The 23,211-nt window shown below is 42.6% G+C and overlaps 1 protein-coding gene across 1 annotated transcript in view; it reads left to right on the top strand.

Moving 5' to 3' along the window:
* Positions 1-3,381: 3,381 nt before the first annotated feature.
* The window catches only part of SSFA2 (sperm specific antigen 2), a 37,137-nt gene continuing 17,307 nt past the window's right edge, over positions 3,382-23,211 (top strand). The window contains exons 1-8 of the mRNA XM_009289580.2: positions 3,382-3,430; positions 4,276-4,332; positions 7,097-7,133; positions 8,425-8,523; positions 9,043-9,251; positions 10,185-10,879; positions 14,538-14,610; positions 21,408-21,499. Of these exons, the coding sequence (XP_009287855.1) occupies positions 4,278-4,332; positions 7,097-7,133; positions 8,425-8,523; positions 9,043-9,251; positions 10,185-10,879; positions 14,538-14,610; positions 21,408-21,499 (1,260 nt within the window). The 5' untranslated portion in view covers positions 3,382-3,430; positions 4,276-4,277. The remainder of the gene's footprint in view (positions 3,431-4,275; positions 4,333-7,096; positions 7,134-8,424; positions 8,524-9,042; positions 9,252-10,184; positions 10,880-14,537; positions 14,611-21,407; positions 21,500-23,211) is intronic.

Here is a 23,211-nt window from a genome sequence, read left to right as displayed (position 1 = left end):
ATACTTAAAAACAACAATTGTTGTGAAATTTACAATTGTTGTCCCTGAAAATTCTTATTTGTTTAATAACACTGTTTTTCCTGTGGAGCTTTGATTGCTGCAAAGTGTGGGCAACATAGGCAGACTGAGCTTCTGTTTCTGGTCCATCGCACAACCTCATTCTTACAAGTTAGCTCTGTTGCAAAAATATAACCATTACTACAAGTGAACATTCAGTTACTAAAATAAAGTATTTTCTCTGTTACATATTTTCTAAAACCAGTCCTTTCCATTTTGTCTGAGTTTCTATAAGCTTTTCTGAAAGGTACATCAGGAGAAAATTGGCACTTTTAAAATCTCATTTTCTGGTTTGAGTTGGCAGCAGCACAAAAAAACTTAATATCAACCCACTGCATAAATAGATCTGCTTATAAGATTTATTCCTTTGTTTGTTTCCAAAAGCATTGACAGTGTTGTAATATGGATAAAAAGAATTACTAGCTGTCCCTTGATATTCATGTTAGCGGTTTGGGGCTCTTATTACTTGGCATCTGTGTTTCACATCTGCTTTGGAGGAGAGAAGAGGGTTCCTAATATCCCATGCTATTTAACTTGGTAGATACATGTTTTTTGGGTTTTGTTTTTTTTTTTAAAAACCAAAAAACAACAGCAACCCCCCCCCCAAAAAAAAATGCAAGTATATATCACACTGTGATAAGAATTATGGAGGCTTAAGAAATGTCAGGTATTACCCAGAGTTTCTGGTTCATTCATGTTTTGGGAATCGCATGCCTTTGAGAAAGGCATCCTTTGCTCTCTCCTTGGTACTTTGAAAAGGCATTTTGAAGTAATAAGAAAGCTTACAAAGGTTTTCAGTTTTAACTCTTGTAAAGCTAAGACAGGAAACACAAGTGTTTGTATTACACCGATAGAAAAGAAGACATTTTTGTCAACTCTATGATGACGTGTATTACTTTGACTGAGTATATTTAAACTCTGCCAGTAATACAGGGGATGCAGGAGGTATTTAGGAGCCATCTCCTGTAGATATGCAGGAAGTGAGTTCTTGAAATGCCTCAGAAAGAAGAGATTTTTTTGCTTCAAGTTTAAAATAAACATTGCTCCTGCCCAATTAAGGCTTTAAAAACTGAGGTTTAAACACTTTTACAGCACAGTGCAAAACCCTTGTCCCGTTCCTGAAGACCACCCTACCACAACTGGTAGCTGAGCAAACCGGCCTCTGGAATGAGGGGAAGCCTTGAGGCTGCATATGGTCCTCTTACCTGCTCAGTACCCATGTCCCATGGCAATGTGGGCATCGAGAGTTCATTCAGTTCTTTTGTAGACCGATATTGAGATAAGTTATTGCCATATATGTTAAAATACAATAATAAATGAGTGAATTCAAATGGAAAACCATGGGATCCCTTGATCCAGGCACACACCCACTTACTTGCTCTTTGCTTTGGCTGCCCTCTGGTTGCTGTTGGCCTCCCCACGCTGCTCCTCCCTGGCCGCCACGCGAAGGCAGCCGGGACATGCTGGGGTCCTGCCGTGATGCACCTCCAGTGGGGAGACCTCGTCCTGAGGGCCCAGCAAGTGGAAAGGTCCCCCAGCCCTAACCTTCCCAAGTGCATGGAGCTGCTCTGAGGCAGAACCGGCCAAGCTGGCTCGTGGGCCTTGCTGGTGAAAACAGCCTGGCACAGAAAGGCAGAACTGTCCATGCTGTTGTCCAAGAGGAGTTTTGTGTGGATACTTGTCCCTGTTTAAACTCGTGTTGTGTCTAGTTCTTAAATGCAAGTTTTTCAAAGGCAAGGGGTGTAAGGCAGCCGTGCCTGTGTGCAGCAGTGTAAGCAGGACAGCAGATGGGTGGTTGACAGGGCGGCTTTGACAGGGCTGCTTTTCTGGTAGCTGCTAACATGCTGTAGAGGTTACGGACTTAATTTCTGAAAGAAAATACCAGCTTTGGTGGTTGCTTTTACCATTTTCTGCCACCTGGTGCATGCAGCACTGACCTTGGCTATCAAAGTCACTGCCAGCAAGGTTCTGCATCAAAAAGGTAGAGATGTGGAAGTAGCTAGTGGGGAAGGAGAGGGAGAAGGATCAGGGCGCACCCATCAAAGCCAGAGAGTAAACAGCCAGCATAGTTATTACCTCAGAACATAAGGCTTGTTGTAGCGTGACAGGTTTAGACAATATGCCCTAACTTTTTTCAAACCCTGACAGGACAGACACGCAGAAACCTGGGAGATCTGAGCCTCAGCAGAGTCTGTCCTGTCACCTGAAACACGCTCGTGCACCTGGATGCTCTGGCTGTTTGCCTTGGCATCTCACCGCGGCGGGGCTTTGCTTTGCTTCACAAAAGACACGTCGAAGTGAGCTTGCTCCCTATCAGCAGGCCACACGTGGAAAGAGTGAACTCTTCAGAGAGGGAAAAAAAAATAAGGTTGTGAAGCGTAAGGCCTGTTAGAAAGCAGATGCAAACTTTCCTTGCTTAATTTGGCCATGGCACCAAAACAAATAATGTATCAGAGCACTGTTTACTTTCAGGTCTTTGGGCAAGTTTATGTGTTTGTCTAATTAAAAACCCAAATGAAACATACATAATATAGGCACATAAATCATCTGCTTTCCCCTTCTTTATGAGTATTATTTTTCTGAATTTGTTTTGGGTTTTGAGAATTAATGCTGCGCTACTTAATAGTGACAGGCCTTTCGTTAAACATGTCTCAGAGACAAGATGTGGAAACATCCAGCTAGTGTCAACGTGAACCCAGAGAGGGACTGGACTGGTCATTTGTGCGCTTGCTGCTGCTCCTTTTGGACACTGTGAGGTTCTGCAAATTGCCTGCCCTTCAGGGAGCAGCAGTAGGAGGGATCATCCAAATAAGAGCCAACATGAAGAGTTTATAAAGTATCAGAACTGGCAAGTGACAGCTAACATAGCTGTCAAGATTCTTATCTTGTTCCTGATCACCAAATACAGCTTTTCACCCCTCTCTCAAAGAAGTTCTAAATGTGTAGAAAAATGACAACAGTTTTTGTCATATAAATGAGATTGAATTAGTCCATTCAGAAACTCACGATGACTTTTTCTGGGTGTTTTGCTGAGAAGCCCATGATTTTCCTCGAGAGAAGGCTGCTGACCCCATAGCTTTGCCACTGACTGGTGTCTGAGCATTGCAGTTATTATTAACCTGTTTTGTTGTTTTTCCCTACAAGGCATATTTGTTCAGAGGGCTGGGGATTGTTTAGGAAGTTACTGCCAGTCCTCAGATGTTTGTGCTTTCTGGGGGCGGAGGGAGGGACAACTGCTGCTATCACAAGCTTGTTACACACTGTAAGGAAGGACATGAAGCAGCAAGTTTTTAAAGTAGTATTAATCTCTTCTGTGCTTTCAGAACGCCTCTGGGAGCCTCCCTGGATGAGCAAAGCAATCCTCTGTTGAAGGGTAAGGAAAGGCTTTACCTACTGAAATCTCTTTTGCTGGGAACTGTGCTTTCGTGGACGTTCACCTGAGACCACCTTTAGCAGTGGCACAAACCACAGCCTAGTCGGCGTTGCTGAGTTATTCTCGCTGTGAAGCAGTTGTGCCCGAGAAACTGGAGAAGGTGGAAAAGATCTGAATAAGTCTTTTTGGAGAGTTTAGTAAGCCCTAAAAAAACCCCAAAATGTGCAGAACGGGAAGGTTGTAATTTCCTCTCCGAGCTGGCGAGCATTAGGCAGTCTCTGCCTCTAATAACTCTGGTTGCCACACCTGAAAATTTTACTATCTGAGCAGGTCCGAATACTAAAGTTCAAAGTACAGCGAGAATGTGCAGGTAGTGGCAGAGTGCAGAGGAATTACTTGCTGTGCCTGGAGTCTTTGCTTCAACTCTTAATCTGGTACAGGGAGAGAGAGGGGAATGCCTAAGCTGGACTCAGACTCTGGATCCCCCTGGTAAGATGTCTAGGGGATAGATAATGTAGCAGCGGAAGGCAGAGATTTGTTGGGTGGTACCTCCAGGTTCCCACTTGCAATTAATTTGCTTGCAGGTTGACTCAGGGATGTTTCTGAGCACAAAACTAAAGCAGTGTTGTAGTCGTTCTCTTTCAAAATAATTTTTCTATGTTCTCAAATGTAACTTCTCACTTCTTAGTGCGTTTTTAGTGTATGAGTAATGCAGGGATTGTAAATATAGTCTGGTTATATCCTGTTGTATCAAATGAAGTGTCTTGCTATTATCTTTAGTTAAGCTGTTGGAAAGAAAACACTGCAGCGTTCTAGTTGTTGAAGTGCTTACTGTATGTTTTCAGGCATGCTGGTGAGAAATGGAGGAAGTTTTGAAGATGACTTATCCCTGGGAGCCGAAGGTGGGTGTGGCAGGATTATGACTGTTTTTTCTAGCAAAAAAAACCCAATTATGTTTCAGTCATCTGATTTTTATTTTGAAAGACACCATTTCCCTTCTGGTCAAAGGCAGTTGATAAAGCTGGCTAGAAAACCAGCATGAAGTACATAGAAAAATGCAGGAAGATTTGCTTTTTGAGTTTATTAGACTATTGCTGGTGTTAAACATTCTGGTCTAACCGGAAGGTCAGAGGCAGCCCTGAATTCACTTCTGCCTTCTCATTTTAATGCCCACAGCGGCAGCACAGCCTGGAGCACTCACTGAGGCTGTGAGAAGGTGGTTTCTCCTACTTGCTCTTCTTGTCCATGGGTTACTCTTGGCAGCCATGCATGCCCCACTTCCACTGAATCCTTTGGGAGTGGTATGTGCGGGCTTTTGAAAGGAGGAATGAAATTCTGTCAGCCAAGAAGCAAACCCATTAAGGGCTAAGTGCTTTTAAAAATGAAAAGCACCAAAGCTGAGTGAGTATTTTGCATCAGCCACGATATCCACTTTGCTGTCGCTAGATGCTTGCCTTTTCTTTCTCTTCCCTTTTTTAAGGGGAAGGAGATGTGGCTGTTCATGGTGGACTTCTTTGTTAGAAAAAGACTTTTAGCTGCTCTGTTGATCATGGGTTAGAGGTGTCCATAAACAAACAAACACACAAAAGGACTGTGGATCCTGTTCTAACAGCAGCAACCTGAAATAAAATAGCAAAAAACAGTCTCACAAACCACGTCCTGGGGTTATCTGCAGGATAGGAGATATAAGACAATATCTGTTTTCAGCATAAAAAAAAAAGAAGGGCAAAACCACTCCCCCCCTTTAACTTTTAAAGTTTTTTGAACTATGGCTTTTGCAAAGTGTCAGAACTTGTATAGTAGAAAGCCCTTTTTTTCCACAGCAGTCTTGCCAGTGGTGTCAAAGTAGTGGGACAAGGCCTGGAGGAAGGAAATATCTTTAATTTTTAAAGATTCAAGACTTCTAAGGAAAACAGTTGATCTGGTAATGACCTTGATCTGATAATGATGGAGAAGAAGTAAATGAGTCCCTTGCTGCAATAGATTAAATAGGATTAAATTTTCTTTCTGACAGTCTTTTCCGCTTTTTAGATTGCCTGCAGTACAAAGATTTCATAGGAAAAGTTTCTTTGTAACGATAATGCAAGCTCTGAGCATATAGCCAATAATACAAGAGTCAGTACATTTTAATACATCATGTCACTTTTTTCTTTTCAATTTTTTCACCTTATCATTCCCAAGGATTTCTGTTTTTTACGAGTCTTTAGCATGATTTAGGCAGAAGGTCATTTCCCTCCTTTTCAGATGACAAAGGTCCCAATACTAGAATCACTGGTTGATTTTCCTGGGTAGGGATACGGATGTTTCTGCAGGGCTTTGTTTCCCATCCGAGAACAAGGGGGCAAGAGAGCTGCTTGGAGCAGCACTGCGTGCCCTGCCAGACAGACAGCCCCTTTGAGGCTGGTATGAATGGGCTGCCCTTGTGCATCTGTGGCTGCCTGAATCCAGATACAAGCCAGATCCCTGTGTGAATGGTATGGAAGGCATTGGGCAGGGTCCTGTAACCCCGGCCCCCTCCTGAGCTGTTAAAACCCGTGGTTTAGCTGTTCACACTAGTCACCAGCTAATCCGTATAGATAGGCTTATCTTCATACTATAGGCAAGAATATTAAAAAAAAAGAGATGTGGCATCTTTATTTTGTATACATTTAAGTTTCTTCATGATACCTCCGAAAAGAAGAGAGAGGTTGTGAGGTTTCCATGTTTGCTCTCTGTTGCTGACTGTACCCCGCTGGCCCAGCAAGTTGAGATGCAGGGTTTTCCTGGCAGCGTGTTTGACATCACTTTGCTCTTTTCATAGCTGATTCCGAGGGCTGCTATAGCATATGCATGCTCCTTGTCTGTCTCCTGGGGCAAGTTTGTCAATGTTGAGTCGCCTCTTTGGGGAACCCATAATTTAAGGCTGGCGCTCAACTCTCTGGCTTGACAGGGTGTTGATTTTCTGAAAGAATAACGCTGCCTGAGATGTTCCCACGTGGAGCTGGGCTGATCTGGCTGCAGAAAGTGCTGACTTCCCTGTCAGAGACTGGTGACCAGGTGCTTGGTACCTGGCGGCCGGCCTCCCTCCAGAGCCCTCTCGACTCCGAGTGCGGCCACTGGTCCCATCGGCGCCACAGGCTTCACCTCGCTGTTGTCCATGGATTGCACAGCTCGGGCAGCCAGGGCCCTGCCCCACTTCAAGGGCAGACCATGCTGCTGTAATGACTTAATGAATATAGTCTCAGTACCTGGCCGTGGGGCCAGCTGCCTTTCTTATGTTCTTTACTTTCTCTACTGCAGCAATCCTCGCGTGCCTGCTTCTCCTCCTCCCCTTCCCGCCCCGGAACAGCCCTGCAGCTGGTGATCGCTTCTTCAATTGCAAAGCAATAAATGGTTTATATAACAATTACTAGCTTACCACACGTAAAATTTCAAGTTAATATGATTAATGACAGTATGTAAACGTGTGTCCATGTGAGATTTTATTTTACACAGAGCCTGAATAAACCAGATCATCTTTGTATCAGCCATATACTAGAAACACTTGACAATCACATTTATATGGGAAGAGAAAAACTTGGCTTACGTGGGAGTACTGGTAAATGTGCTCGCTGCCTGCTTCTTCATACCGGTTGTGGGAAGTATAATTCTGAAGAGGTCTGTGTGTAACTTCTTGTTTCTCTACAGCTAATCATCTACGGAGTGATACCCAAATGGAAACATGGTAAACATCTTTTTTTTTTGTTGTTTACTTCAGAGAAATATTTATACTGGAGGGTGGGAGGGAGAGGGGGCGGTGGAAGTCGTGGAGGCTACTTCAGAGCTAAAGCTCTTCTGGTCATGTCAGCTTACGTGAGACGGAAAGAGAAGATCCAGATAGCACAGAAACAATCATTATGAAATGCAGAAAAAAAAGCAGATTTTTATTCTTCCAGCAGACCTGAAGTAGATTTTCCGGTAGCAAGAGGAAAACAGAGAAATGCCAAATCTTCTAAGTAACTCTAGTATGATTTACCTTCCGTGTCTCACTGATCCCTTGCCATTTCAGAAATTTCAAGGGAAAATTAGTTTTACCTTTCAGAGCAGATATCCTTTGGGAGTGGAAAAAAAAGACTTTGAGAGAGCCTGCTTTATAGGGAGAGCTTCTAAATAAAATGTGTTCTGACTAAAACCTCTGTTGAGCCTTCAGCAAATACCAGCACAGACCATGTGGGCAGCATCCTAGTTACTCCTCCTGAGCCGGGCCCTGTAAATGCGCTTTTAGGTGAATCCTCTGTCATCTTTGGTGTCTCAGTGGTTGTTCTGGGGTGTGTGTGTTAGGATTTGTACAGTAAAATTCACCCTGGGAAGGTTTGTCCCCCAGAGACATAGTCAGTAACGGTATGTTTGAAGCCGAGGTACCACCTAATGCTGAGGCGGCTTCTCCAGATGCAGGGAGGAAATAGTTTGGGATTGGGAAAGAAACTGGCCGGCCGTCTTGGTTGGAGCTCATCTTGCTCTATTTCGTCCAGCCTGGAGCCTCTTCAGCTTCCCTGGCCGCTGCTGGGGTGGCTCACAGTCTTGCACAGGTGGCAGTCAAGGGTGAGGGGGAGCCGGGTACCCGAGGCACGGAGAGGTGGCCCTGCCATGGAGAGGTCGTCCTGCCGGAGGAGGCAGCGGCACGGGGAAGGGCAGGGAAAGGCAGGACAGGGCAGCTCACCCGAGGCCGGGCTTCCTTGCTGGAGGAGGGTGGGATCGGGGAGGGTGAGGCAGCAAGGGGAGATCAGGGATTTGTTTATTCAGCTTGCATTTGCCTTCAAATTCTTACTGTCTACGTACATTTTTACTGTGGCGTCCCAGGGTTCGCTTTTGTTATTGTATTTCAATAAATGACATGGCTAATATAAACCAGATAACACTGAAGGGGAAAAGAGAAATTCAGCAGCGCTGGAAGCTTAGCTCTCCTCCGAGACGGAGAATCAAGTCCCTGAACGAAAGGGGTTTATTGCAGGGATCTTCTCCATTTGTGTTGACAGCAATGGTGTGCTGGCGAAGGAGAGGAGGCTGCAGTTCCACCAGAAGGGGAGAAGTATGAACTCCACCGGCTCTGGAAAAAGCAGTGCGACTGTTTCAAGGTAAAAGAGTACTATGCTTTGAAGGTCATGGCACAGTTCAGTGGAATTTGGCTGTGTTTTGCTGGCAAAACTTACTTCTTCTGTTCCTCAGTTAAATGGACTTGGCTTGATTTATGTGCATTGTTGCGTTTAGTAGCCGAGAAGGGAATTTTCATTTGGTTGCTTGAAAAACTGCTATTTGTTTTAGTTGTGGTTTGCAGTAAATCTAACAAATGGGCCCAAACGTTAGAAACATCTGAAATTTTAATGACATTTTAAAATCGGAGCTCTGCAGAGTAAGGGCTGACTTTGTAAATTACAGGATTGGATCTGAGATGTGTCTGGGCCGATGTCTCTGGTGATGTGAACCAAAACTTCAGACACAGAGATCTTCACAATTATTTCCTAAAGTAGACTGAGCTGTAGGAGTCAAAAGTTCAATAGACCAAGCTGGCTACTGGGCTGAATTAGCAGCTGGACAGAAGGAACTGGGTCTTAAAAAGAGACAAGTAGATAGTAAACATCTTTTCATTTGTCTAGTGTTTCTGAATTACTGGAGCTTTATGAGGAAGATCCTGAAGAAGTGCTCTATAACCTTGGATTTGGAAGAGATGAACCAGATATTGCTTCAAAAATTCCAGCAAGATTTTTTAATTCATCATCATTTGCCAGAGGGATAGATATCAAAGTGTTTTTGAATGCCCAAATTCAGCGCATGGAAGTGGAAAATCCAAATTTTGCTTTAACAAGTAAGTATGTGTTTGAAGCAAAGTTTATTTTTAAGTTTTTAAACTATGTAAACAACCTCAAAAGAAGGTATATATCTAGTGTTCTGGCAAAACCCCTTTACAGTCTAAAGGCCGAATTCCATCCAGAATCCATAATAAAACTCATGCTTGGTCTTAAATATGGCAAGAGGTGACATCAGTGGTGTACATCTTGGGGTGAGGGGAAAGGATTTATAGTGGGGGAGGGAAATGAAGGGCATCCCGTGAGATATATTGCCTTCTGGTTTGTATCATTCCTGCTTCTTGCTCCTAAGCTTGTTTTCTGTTGTAGCTTTAAGGCACTGAAACAAATAGCAATATCCGTCTTTTTCTCGTGTTCTTCAGTATCTGGGTAGGATTTTTGAAATCTGTCAGCAGCGACCTACTTCTGTCGTTGTTGAAATCTGGGCCAGTATTTCTATTGACTTGGACAGGAGCTTCGTTAGGTCAGTAATGAGCATTGCTGAAATGAGGGCATAGCTGCGATGTCCTCTTGTAGTTGTAGATGGAGAGAGCAATGCAAGTAACCCTTTTCTTCCTAGCACTTTGTAAATTAACTTGCACTCATATACCTGTGTCCCTTTTTTACTCTGTGAAAGCTTTCCTTGCTGTTTTCCTCGTGCATTTACCAAACACTCTTGCAAAGGTTTTTTCCATTTTTTCATACTGTGTGGTATCACTCATGTTACAGGAGTAGGCAGTGTTCAGTCAACCTTTGTGACCTTTGATATAAGCAGGAGGAGATTTGGGGGTGAGGGTGGGCAGAGGTTATGATGAAGATTCCCTCTTCAGATACGAAGAAGGAGCTGTCTCTGGAAATTCAAACCATTTTGTAGAGATGGATCAACAGGTCTGTCTGGGATGTGATGACAGCAAATGTCCTCATAAACTGCCTTATGTTTTATTCTTGTGCAGGTCGTTTTCGTCAGATTGAAGTGCTTACTACTGTGGCCAATGCTTTTTCTTCTTTGTATTCTCAAGTCTCTGGGACTCCTTTGCAGAAAATTGGTAGTATGAATTCAGTGTCTTCCAGCAAAGAGGCATCCAGCCCTCCCCCTTTAAATCGCAGCAATACAGCCAGTCGGTTAATGAAGACCTTGTCTAAGCTCAATCTGTGCGGCACACAGCAAGCCGATGGTAGTGGCTGCTCAACTCCTTCACCTGTTGAAAAAGGGAGAAGTCCAGCTGAACCAGGGAGCGAGGAAAATGATGTTAAAAATGAATCTAAATTACCAAAATACTCTAAAAAGAAAGACTCTCCCTCTTTTTTGGCTACTGTAAAAGAGGAGATAGCCAGTAGTCAGACAAATGCTGCGGACACACGTAAACCTGCAAACCTTCCTGCTGGGACTGATGATAAGCAAGAGGGTACTGTGCCTCCAGCAGATGTGCAAATCAGCAGGTTGGCAAGCGCTCAGGATAGACCGTGTGAAGAATCTGGTCTTTTGGACTTGCCAAGCCTCAGCAGCAGTTCCAGTACATCCAACAGCAGCACCTCGACGCAAAAGCTGCCCGCGGCATCGCCAGGTAGAGACCCCTGCGCTCCCCTCGCAAACCCATCCATAATGAATCTAATGCTGCAGCAGAAGGACTCCTTTGAGATGGAAGAGGTAGGTGGAGATAGATGACTGTTTTTGCATACAGTTTACATAACTTGCTGGCTGCCAGCAGAGGAATGTTCTCTCCTGTGTAGTTGACAGTGTTTTCTCCAGGAATACTTCAAATTCTCCGAGTGATAGGACAGTTGTCGCTTGCTCTCGGTAGGCTGCTCTAATTGACCCTTTTAATGAAATAACTTGGTGCTGCTGCTGTTGTTGTTCCTGAGAGTCAGCAGGAAAGTTCTCATTCTTTTTTTTCATCAAGCTCAGGTAATTGCAGTCACTGGCAAAACTGCTAGGAACTTTTCCTGTGGAAATAGATCTAGGTTTGCCTTTATATATATATAAAAGCCTTCGGTTTTAAATTTTTACTTTGCTTAAATTGCTAACTGGAAATCTTTATTTTTTGTTGCCTGAAAGTAAATTCAGTTTATCAATTGATACCGATTAAGGATAAATTTGTGGATGGAGCAAGAGTGTTGTTGCATGAAAGGGAAAGGGGCTGTGAGTGCTCATCTTGTGCAACTTTTGGTTTTGATGGCAATCTGCTATATGTTGATTTGCTTGTTCTCTGGAAATTAGGACACTGAAAGTTGCTGTTTGATGTGCCTTTGGCAGTGGCTTAGTTACACATTCTGTGCTAGCTGCCTGTTAATACCTTCATAAATGCATGTATCCATTTTTTGATTGATAATTGTCGTAAGGGGATTTTAATTCCCAGGCTCCTGTAAGTGATTTCTTTATTAGGCTAGTAAATGCACAGCCCACAAATTCAAGAATGCAATTTTTTGCATAAACTCATACCTTGAATTGTAAGATCTGCCTTAACTTAAATCAGCAGGTGTTCTGGTGGACACATTTTGAAGTGGCCATTGTTAACAATTCAGTAGTTAACTTTTTAATCTATGTGAAATAGATATGTAAAATGAAGGATTGTGATTTAATTGGTGAAAAGAGTGAAGAAAGCAAGTGAATAGAAAACCCCCAGAGTTTTACAGTGAATGAGGAAATGATGATTTAGTAGATAGTATGTCTAGTGTTGTATTGGCACTACAGGCTTTTGAGGCTCCTCTAGATCAACTGATGTTGTAGCTGAAGGCACTCATTAAGTAGAAAGAGGTAATCCAGCCTCTTGTAGTTCCTGCCACTTGTTTGTGCCTGTGTGTCATCACCCACGTGTTGTGTGGCCATCTTCTGAATCAGAACAAAGGACTGGTCCAGTTGAGAGGGGGAAAAGAAACCCAGTGTATTTTGGTTTATTTATTTTTCCTGGCTTAGTTTTCAGCTGGATAATTTTCTTGATCCAGTTTGTTGTGTAGCTGCACAGATGTTTGTGCTGGCACAATGGGAGGGGCCTGAGTGGCAATGCATTTTGCTATATTCTTGATACTCTTGATAGCTGGACTGGTTTCACATATCCCAGAAGAGAAATCCATTTTTTGATACTCTTGGGCAAAGCTGAAACAACTAATTAAAAAAAAAAAAAAAGGAATGGAATTTTCTTTCAGAGAAAGTTGGACTGTAAAGGGTTATGACATGAAGAAGACTTGCCGAATTCTGCACAAGCCAAATGCAATGCATTTGCAAAGTTTTGGTTGACACACTTTGCAATGATGCCAGTGCATAAACACAGCTGTTTTGGCAAGACAACATGCGATGTGGGATGGGATTGTGGTGAATTTTTGTTTACGTAATATAATGTATACATATCAACTGCCTTCAGATCCCTGGGAGGGAGGGATTTGGTTTTGTTGAAGAAACTTTAGAACAATACCTGGCAGCATGATTTTATTTTCGTGCATCTCTAAGCAGGGTATAATGAACAATAAACTGTATTAGAAACAGTGACAATAACTCCTCCCTCCGTTTTCCCCGCTTGCCTTGGAGTGCATTCATACGCGTAAGAAAGATGACAGATATATCAAGGAAGCTCTTTCTATGCTTACGAATGCCTTGGAGGTTTGAGCGCCCTTCGGAAGTCTGTGGCTGTGAAGATAGCTAGTGCGGGAGTGAGTCAGGGCAGGATTTCCCCAAACACCCGCTCCTGAGGTGGCCAATTACAGTCCTGAAGGTCATTTACCAGCATCGATATTGGCTGAAGGGACAGGGGAGGAGAGGGGAGTACTTCTGCGTGCTCGTCGAGCTGCGCCATGCTGCAGACGCGGCCAGGATGCTGTCTCCCAGCCAAGGACAGGAGGTGGAGGGCATTTAGATGAGAAGAGGCTTAGCTGTTGCGAGGCTGCAAATTTAGCCATCGGAAACTGGGAGGTTTGAGAGAATCAGGGCACCTTTCCTGGAAGGCCAGTCCAACCAAAGGGCCTGTAAGATTACTTAGCCTGTAAGGTTCCTTTTTTTTTTTTTTTTAAATAATTTTTTTAAAGGTACTTTTCCTAAATTTAAATGGTGAGCCCCTTCTATGCTCCCCTGCATTTGGACAAAATAAGCATTTACCCCTTTGGTACAGCCTTCATCTCCTAAAGGAACAGAAGCCTCTTGATTTATTGTGCAAGAGTAATGCTGTTCACTTACTAATGGTGAAAAGTTCAGGCCAAGTACTTCTTAAAACTGCTGTAGTTAAGAAAATGCACCCTTGTGGCTACTATACACACGATATCAATGCAAATATAGCTTCTTCTTTAGCCAAATACTAATCAGTATCCTGTTTTTGCATTTTTAAGTTGATCAAAAATGGACATGAAAATTTCATTGCTTGGTAATTTTGAAATTAGGCAGGCAGCCCGTGAGAGGGAAGGGGGGGGTAGTTGGATTGGGGTTTTTGTGTGTGTAGGCTTGCATGTGAACCATTAGGACTTTTTTCTGTAGCACACAAAAGAGAAAACATATTCTAGCTTTTGAACTAAACAAAGGCCTCCCTGTTAAGATTTTAGGCATATTCTTTTCATTGTCTGAACGGTTGTCTGAGAACTGCTTTCTTAATAAGGCTGTGTTTCACGAAGTGATTAAGTAATAGGATTAATTTTCATGTAGTTTTAAGTTTCCTGGTTGAAATCTGCATGGCTCTGAATACATTATCTTCCTTTTTTGTACTGGAAGACACAAGAAGTATTTCCACGAGCAGTGGCGTGGTGAAGCCTGGAGTAGATTCTGGCAGGGTCTAGGTCCTTCTGGAGGATTGGTGGCTTGTGGGAAATATTTGGTAGGGCAGCAGATGACAATCCTTATGTGCTGACCTCTTGACGCATTTTTCTAAATGTATTTTGCTTGTTCTTTATATTCAAATGAGGGGCTAAGAGTGCTGAACGGAAAAGACAGTAGTAGTGTAAAGGTGGTCAAAGGTATTTTCACACAATTATTTCAGTCTTTCGTCAAAGAGGAACTGAGAACTCTCAGTAGTGTCACAGGATGCGATTTCCTGGTCTTTTTGCATGATGAATGTAACCGGAGGAGAGCCCTGTGCTGTGAGTGAGAGGTGCTGTCCTGAGTATCACTGTTGTCCTACAGGGGCATTGCTGAGTACCTGATGAAGTAATACTTTGGTTCAAGGAGATACGATTTACTCCCTCAATCATTATCGGCTGTTGGACTGGAGAAAAAAAAGCCAAACAACCCCACCCGCCCCACATGTGCAGTGTATATAGCTTGGGCATTCTTAAGCACAGGAACATATTCCAGTTGTCCTGACAAAATATTCATCTCCTCTTCCTGATAGATCCAGAGTACAGAGGGGGATCTACCGCACGTTCCAGCTTCTCACCAGCTGGCAGTGACCAAGTCAAGGAAAGGTGAGTAGACTTCAACTCCTGGGAGACAGCAGTCTGCTGAGTGTCCTTCCCTCTCCGAAATGCCGATTCAGATATTTAAAACTTCTAAAGTTTCTTTTCCCTTTAGAGATAAAAAAGATCTGGGTTTCTTTTTCAGCTAAATCACAGAACATTACTGCAAAGTGGCAACCAAATTACAGGCAAGACAACAGCCCTATAACCTCACTGGCTGTTTTCACTTTTGTACAATTGATGATAGCTCAGAGGAACTGAAATGTTAATTCAGATCGTATGGGATTTTTTTTCCCCTGGCAGGTCCTGTAATTTCAGATACCCATTTAAACTAAAATTATATTGTTTTAAACCTAAATTGCATGATACATCCAGCTTTTTCCTATGCGCTACTGCTCCGTCTGCAAGCTGGCTGCACAGAAGACTAGTGTCTCTGCACCCACATGGAAATTGTAGTCCTTCACATGGCAAACTGTGCACTGGCTCTTGTGGCTCACTTAGTTTGTGCTTTCATCTCAAATTCTTATTTATGTATTTTATGGCTTGGCAGAGGGACAAAACTGATCTTCAAGTTCATTTTGTGATTATTTTGCCCAACGTTGGCAAGTGAAGTCTGTTCTCTAGCTGTTACATGTAATTAAAGAAGAAATAGAGCTTGTTGCATTTAGTGAGATGCTTAGCTGTGATGCAATTCTTGGTGAAACATGACTAGCATCTCTAGATACTAAAGAGAGGCAGAAAAACCTGTCTTAAGAAACAGAGATCATCTTATTTGCCTTTTCACAAATGAACTGACAGTCTCATGAACTGTCAGCTGAATTGCATTAACATGGTTGAGAATGCTCTGGACTAAGCGTTGAAGGTTAATGCCTGGTTATTAGGGATAGCTTCTGCTACTAGTTCAGCAGTGTTTTGCACAACACAGCATCGCACTCGCTAGTCTTCCTCTGTTACAAACATAGGCCACCAAGAAGGACCACCAGAAACTGCAACTCTTAACTGTTCCCAGCATTTCTCCCTTGGCTGTGTTTTAAAGTTCATGATTGCATGCTTTACGTGATTACATGTAAAGAGATGCACTCTTTACAGGTCAGGTCTCTCGTTTGCCTGGCCTCAGCAGTTTCAGAAAGAGCTTTTCAGAGAAAGGCAACTTAAGGAACCAGGAGCTGCAGTCAGGGAGGAGAAAAAAAAAATTTCATCTTCTGAAATGCTAATTTTGTGTTTTCTGTTCCCCATAGCTATCTTACCCTCTTCTTCCTCCATGCAGGGGAAAAAAAAAGGTGGTCCTGTGTGTACGGGCTGAAAGGTGCCAGCAGTTCTAGCAATGGGTCTTCAGTACGGCAGAAGCAGGGCATGCTGGCTCATGTTTCCCAGCTAGTATATCCCACCCATTTCTGAATACACTTGGCATAGATTAGCGATGACACTTTGTTATCATGCAAGTATTGCCTAGAGTTTTCTATGACTTATCTAACAAGGATGTCAATGCTGATGGTAAGCCTGCATGTTTGCTAAAAGTTAGTCTGAGACCAACATTTTATTTCACCTGGAAGATGTGGAAAGCTTAGGACTTTGTTCTATATGGGTTTCAGTAAAATTGCCAAGAGAGAGAGCATTTGGTGGAGAACTTACCCAAAACGTTAAAAAACAGTAGTCAATTTTTTTTGCCAGTTGTCCAATATGAGACAACGTAGAGGCCTGTTTTCCCAAAGAGCGGGTGCTCACCAAGTTTGAAGGCATCCAAAGTTAATGGTCACTTACTAAAAATGCTGGCCATTGTGTCTTAATGTGAAATGCCACTCTCACTAGCAATCTCTTGAGGTGGGATCAGCATGAAATTCAAGCACCGGTCTTCTGTTGCAATGTGATTTCAGTTGATGATCCTCATACAGACCCACCTCTTTCAGTGGTGTTGGCTCTACTGTACACAAGCACCCATGGAGACAAGATATGCTTGAACAATACTGAATCTACTGCTGCTTAGACTCCCCATTAAAGCATGTTTCTCATTTCAGATTAGCTTTGTTGATAAGCTTAGATTTTCAAACGGCTTGCAAATGATTGCTTTGCTCTAGTACTGTCTTTGTTAAACACTTTATAGGGAATACAAAGAATTCTGTATTGTATTGACTAGCTTGATGTACTTTTTAGGTTATGTCTTCCAAATGGTACTGAACTGAACTAGTTCATCCATTATGCCCCAAACCGGCATTCTGTTCTTTGTGGTTGCAAACTTCAAATGTAGATGTATTTTTGTGCATGGGCTTTTTTTTAGGAACGCGGTAGAGAAGAATGAAAAGCTTCAGTTGCTTTGCACTGTAAACATACAGTGCTGCTAAATGTCCACTATAAAAAAAACTTACTGCAAAGTTATCTGGAAGGAAGGTTTGTTGGAAAACAGAATTCTTCCTGACATATTTATAAAGCAGCACCTTCCATTCCAAAAATGCCCCACAAACAAGACAAATATAGGTACAACACGTAGAGAACAAAGTATTCTCGAGGCATTGTAATTTGTGAATGTCTGGTTGCTGACATCAGTGGCTCTGTGAAATTCTGAATAGCCACAAACCTGTTTCTTTTAAGGCATCTGACATTGATAGTCAAAAGCAGTGATTAATTTTGAAAATTTAGTTCTTGAAAGTGAAGAAAGCACATCATCAGCACTTCCTGTCCTTAATATCTTATTGTATTTATAGCGCTCTGTGGGTGCAGCTCCACAGGAGATTGGAGATGGGGGAGTGAGAAGAAAACATTTGGAACAGATTTAGTATTTGTGGGAGTCTGTGCTTATCTGTCCAGAAGCTAGGAAATCCTCAGGGACTCTGAAGAGTTTCTGCAGCAGGGCTGCCTACTGGGCTGGTTTTGGCAGTGCTGGGGTGCAAGGTGTGATCAATATGGGAAAAAGGGGCAGCAGATATTTAATCCCATAATGGAATACTTTATAGCTAAGTTGGGAATGTCAATTTATTAATAATCTCGTGAAATACAAAGTGCATTAGAGCTTTGCCAATACTGCAGGTACAAGAAACATAGATGTTACTAAAGCTTCACAGGCAGTTTCCACGTATTTCTCCTCCTCTTCTGTGTGAGCAGTCGAGTGATGTAGAAAGTGTAAGACAGGTACCTGATGGGACTGTTTGGACTGGTAAGACTGACAGTCCATTGGTAGCTGAATATTATTTTACAATGAATGAATTATTCCATTATTTGATAGTGATTCTTTGATAAATCTGTGCTCTCGTGTTTTGTAAACCACAGACTTGTTTCTTCATCATCTGTTCTTGTTTAGAACTTTGTCAGCTTATTGGATATATTTCTGAATACCCACATTTCTCTGGCACGTATTCAGTGCCTAAAAATATTTTTTTTTTTTAATACAGCTTAAAACAATAATCCAAGGGGCATTTTCGTTTGTGCTCCGTTTAACTGGGATGTGAGTTTGATTGTTCCTTCTGGGTTTGTTCATCTTGGCTGGTTTCTTTTCCCACACTTTTGTTATTATGCTGCCTCTGTCCTTCTCCTGCTAGTTCAGAAAATTTCCTTTACATAGTGTTGATAATAGCTTTGGGCTGCAGGGTCAGCATCGCGTGGTGACCTTTTTGTGGAAGGTACAATTGCCTTAGTGGGGGTACGCAGGGCAAGGGCTGATCCCAGGTTAGCCCCTACAACCCAGCCTTTGGTGCTGAGTTTTCTGCATTCAAGGTGAAGAGAGGGGAGCCGTATCTCATCACAACCTCCTTCTCTTAAGACTCTCTATTGCCAGGAGGTGTTTTAGTCGAGATCTGAATGTAACTCTTCAGCTTTTTTTAAAAATGTTTTCATGCTTTCCCCTTGTCTGCTTGAGTCTGAGAGACATCCAGGTGCCATAGAGCAGGTTGTACATCTGGATCAGTAGTTGACAAGGAGGGTGGATAGCATTATGTATCAGTATATCCCAATGTACTAGTTGGTATTTCCAGTCTTTACAGAGCCAAACTTTGTAATTTCACTACTGAAGTAGTAGAGATTCCTGTTCTTTAAAAGTTTTTACTGCATTTCCATGATAGTGGTAGAGTGGAGAACTCTGAGAACTTGCAAGAAACAAGAGTAAGGTGTGGTAGAAGACTACTCATACTTACAAAAAATGTCTTCTCTCATTTGCTTTAAAACGTTAAAAAAAAATCCTAGCAGCTCTGCAACACAGAAAGCAAGGGATGGCTGTATTAAGGGAATGTCTCCTTAGGTGGAAACAAGGCAGTTTCAATCTGTTCATGCTGTGCTAGTCTCTTGCCATGGATAAAGACGATGAGGCAGGTATGAATGCCTCTGCTCTAGACTGACCAGTTGACTGGCAGTATCTGTCATGTAAGGCTGTCAAAGCATGTGCGTAAATAACAAATGCTATAGGCTATAGAAAAGGATCTAAAATTCTGATTTTCACTTGAGTACTGTGTCTCCAAGGAGGCCAAGAATTGATTTGAGGAGACCTATGTACATACATAGGTATAATTTTTTTTTTTTTATAGCTGAGAAGGAAATAGAAGGGCGGGTCAATATTTTTCTTGAGCAGTAGTAAACTTCATGCACATGAAACTAGATGCCAGCACACGCACTGGTGAATTGCTTTATCTGAACTAGTTGGAATCTCTCCCCTGTGGCTAAGGCTTTCACCAGTAGTTCTTTTTCCTTTTAAATTAAAATTCACCAAATAGGAAAAGAGACAAAGAGGAGGCCAAAGTAGATGACTATTCACCTTGGAGGAGGTGGCAGCTTCCCACCAGCCTCAGCTGTAGTGGCAACCTGTTCATGGCACACTTTTTCAGCCATATTAATTGTATTGGGCAGTTAAGAGCTAGTCCAGTTCTCAGGGAAGTAATTTCCATTGTCTTTGCTGGGAGCTGGGTGGGGATGTCTGTCTTGAGGTAGAAAAGTCGTTTATTACAAGGATCTAAAATTCTGATTTTCACTTGAGTACTGTGTCTCCAAGGAGGCCAAGAATTGATTTGAGGAGACCTATGTACCATATACATAGGTAATTTTTTTTTTTTTATAGCTGAGAAGGAAATAGAAGGGCGGGTCAATATTTTTCTTGAGCAGTAGTAAACTTCATGCACATGAAACTAGATGCCAGCACACGCACTGGTGAATTGCTTTATCTGAACTAGTTGGAATCTCTCCCCTGTGGATAAGGCTTTCACCAGTAGTTCTTTTTCCTTTTAAATTAAAATTCACCAAATAGGAAAAGAGACAAAGAGGAGGCCAAAGTAGATGACTATTCACCTTGGAGGAGGTGGCAGCTTCCCACCAGCCTCAGCTGTAGTGGCAACCTGTTCATGGCACACTTTTTCAGCCATATTAATTGTATTGGGCAGTTAAGAGCTAGTCCAGTTCTCAGGGAAGTAATTTCCATTGTCTTTGCTGGGAGCTGGGTGGGGATGTCTGTCTTGAGGTAGAAAAGTCGTTTATTATCACAGGATATTGTGGCTACCATGATAACAGAACAGCAGCACAATTTGAAAGGCACTCCCTAAAAGCTGAGTGAAATCGCTGATACAGAAGTTTAACGGGCAGTTTGCCTCTCCTGGTGTTCACAAGCTTCTGGGCCTGTGCAGGCTTTTATTTCTGCATTAGTGAAATATTCATCAAAATTAATAAAAAAAAAAATTAGTTCTGAATATCCAGCAGTTTCAAAACAGTTTTCATAATGCATTCCAATGCATTGAGCTGTGAACTGGGATTAATTATATGATGACAGTTAAGTGGTTGAAGGAATGTGGGGCAAAATTCTGTGTTGAGCCTCCAAGAAGACAGCAGCGAGCTTTTGCCCCAGGGTGAGGAGGAGGAGGCAGGGATCTGGGGGCTTGAGGCCACTATGGTCTCATCCCATCTCCAAGCTTTTACTCTTCTGCAGAGAGCTAGAGGTGAGATACGGTTGTTGCCCAGGCTGCCATCTGGCTAAGCAAAATGTTTATGGTGCCGTAAGGTAAACCCCACACTTGGCGAGTGCCTCCTGTGTCTAGTAGGGAACAATATACATGCAAAACTGTACTGCAGAGCTTGCTGAGATCTCCTTGAAAAGCACCTTTGTGGCTATAGTGCTTGCACCAGAGGAAACCACTCCTGGGTAGCACTGAGGATTTTAGAGTCTCTTTAGGCTATTTTAACACTTACCTAATCTAAGTAGAAAGGAAGAAGCAGAGGGATCTTATCTTTCGTGTATAAAATGAGCTCTGGGAATGTGCTTTGGCAGATTGCCCGTTGATGTGTCAGACATGTTTTGTATTTGTCCGCTAAGCCAGCGGAGGACCGTCTCTAGCAGTTCTCCGAGTCCTGTGCATCGCCCTCTCTGCTCATGTGATGCTGTTCTTCTGGGTGTATGGAGTGGTGTAGGCTGGCAGGAGACGAGTGATCTCCTTTATCTCCATGATCAGGAGGGGTGGCGAATCTGTACGTGTCAATACAAAAGCAACTGTTGCACTGCCTACATGGGAATTAACCAGTGATTCAGTTTTGTGGAAGGAAAACTCCAGCAGTGACAACATCTGCAGAGTGGCTTTTTTTCCACAGTACAGGAAAGAAAAATGTAAAAGATGGTTCCTCTTCCACCGCTGCTTGAAGTTTCACAAGTAGGGCTTTGCATGAGAAGAGATTTTGCTTGAAACAAGCTGTTTCTCTGTATTGTTCAAAGTGGCATTTGAAAAGGAATTGTGTTATCCACTTAGTGTTACTTTGATGTAAAAGGAAAGCATGTATAGAATGTGTTTGGGCATGAAAGGTTATGATTTGTAAAGTAATCATGGTTGGGGTTTGCTTGTTTTAAACAGATCAGCTGTTACGGACCGCGAGTCAGCACTCTGACAGCAGTGGCTTCGCTGAGGATTCCTCCACAGATTGTTCTCCATTTAATCAGCTTCAGGTAAGGTTCCCATGCTGTGGTTGAAATATTACTGATTATTGTGGGTCAGTAGGGACCTGGGGAGGGATGTTGACGTTTGACTGCTATCGTGACCGTCAGTCTAGATCCTATAAAACTTCTCATTTTCAGAGCTGGACCTGCTGAATCCCTTACTGAACTGTGTTAAAATTTTAAAGCCTTTCTGGTAGGATAATCTGGGTGTACTTGGGCCTGGAATAAGCTCTAAGTTCAGTATGTCCTGTTTGCTGTTTCTGGTGTATTTTTTTTCACCAACTGAGGCTCCAGAATCACAGTCCATTCCTCTCAAGACTGCAGTGGGTAGAGATTAAGGCAATGAAAGAATATAGTTTTTCTGCTGATCATTTAATTTCTTTTATCATTTTTGCCTTCTCACTGATTTTCTTTTGCATATTTTTCTTTTTTTTTTAGTTATCAGCTGACAGAAAGTGAAAACAATTTCATACTAACTTTACTGTGAAGGTATACTAATGTTTAGTCAATCTTGAGCTCCCATGCTCTTTCTTGTTCCAGTTCCTTTGATCTCTGTCCCAGAACTTGCCGTGATACTGACCAGAGACCGCATGTCTTAGGGGAGGCTTTTGTTCCAGCATGGTGCTTAGGTGTCTGCTCGATACACACGTTTGGTCAATGTTGTACCTGATATTTTGGGGAGGCATTCTCTTGCCTCTCCTAAAACATTCACACAGTAATAGCCATGATTTGGTTGGCCTGTCAATCAGCCAGAGAAAAGTCTTGAGTTGGATCCTGGCCTCAAGGCTCTCGGTTAGCTGTCTGGGACCTAAACCACAGTCCGGAAGAATACAAAGATGGGAGTCTGGCTATCACCAGTAATTTCATTTTTGTGGCTTGCAGCTGCTGAACTTTTTTTTTATGCTACAGTATGTTTTTTTTCCTTGTGGCACACCAAACATTTTTAAAGCTGTTTGGCACTTACTAGGAAGAGATTCCCACCCTCCCCATTCATCTTTTGGTACTGGTATTCTGTGCTTTCCAGTTTAGTAGTTTTTCAACTGAGTACCAAAATGAACGCCAAGACAGTGCTAGTCTTTGTGTCTCCCTCAAACATCAGCTTACACTTCCCAAGAGCAAGAGAGTGAATAAGGGAAATAATGAGCCTGAGTCTCTGTAATGAGCATAATAGTCCAAGATACTGGTTCTGCTCTCTACTAAGCTGGCACTATGCTGAAGTTGACAGGCATGTTAGAAGGAGTCTCAGGTTAAAGTTGCTCACTCCTGATCTTTATATTGGTTGCAACCTGATTAAGAGTCCATTAAAGGCATGTTGCAACTAAGTGCCCCTTCACTGGAAGACTGGTGGAGTTTATTTTTGTTGGCTGTAAAGGGATGAGATTTTTCTGCTTTCTATTATGTTGTTTTGAAAAGATGTAGAGACTGCACGAGATTTGTGCCATGGAGTTGCTAGGCTCTCTTCTGCCACCTTCACTGCTTTATTCAGACCAAGTGCTGAGCTGAATTCAGAAAATACGGGTGAATGATGAGACTAGGGGAAATGAGAATTTGGCAGCTAGTGAAGAGAACCTGTGAAAAGAAGGTGAAAGGGATACAGAGGGGTGTATATTGTTTCTTAAAAGTATGGTAAGTTAGTGCCATCTACTGTTAAATAATTGACTCTAGCAGCCATAGCATTCCTCTGAAACTCAGAAGAAAACTCAAAAACTGGAACTGTATTG

Source organism: Aptenodytes forsteri, unplaced genomic scaffold (assembly GCF_000699145.1).
Source record: "Aptenodytes forsteri isolate BGI_AS27 unplaced genomic scaffold, ASM69914v1 Scaffold442, whole genome shotgun sequence".
Classification (NCBI taxonomy): Eukaryota; Metazoa; Chordata; class Aves; order Sphenisciformes; family Spheniscidae; genus Aptenodytes; species Aptenodytes forsteri.
Note: the sequence above shows the minus strand (reverse complement) of the source record. Positions and strands in the feature narration are given on the sequence as shown.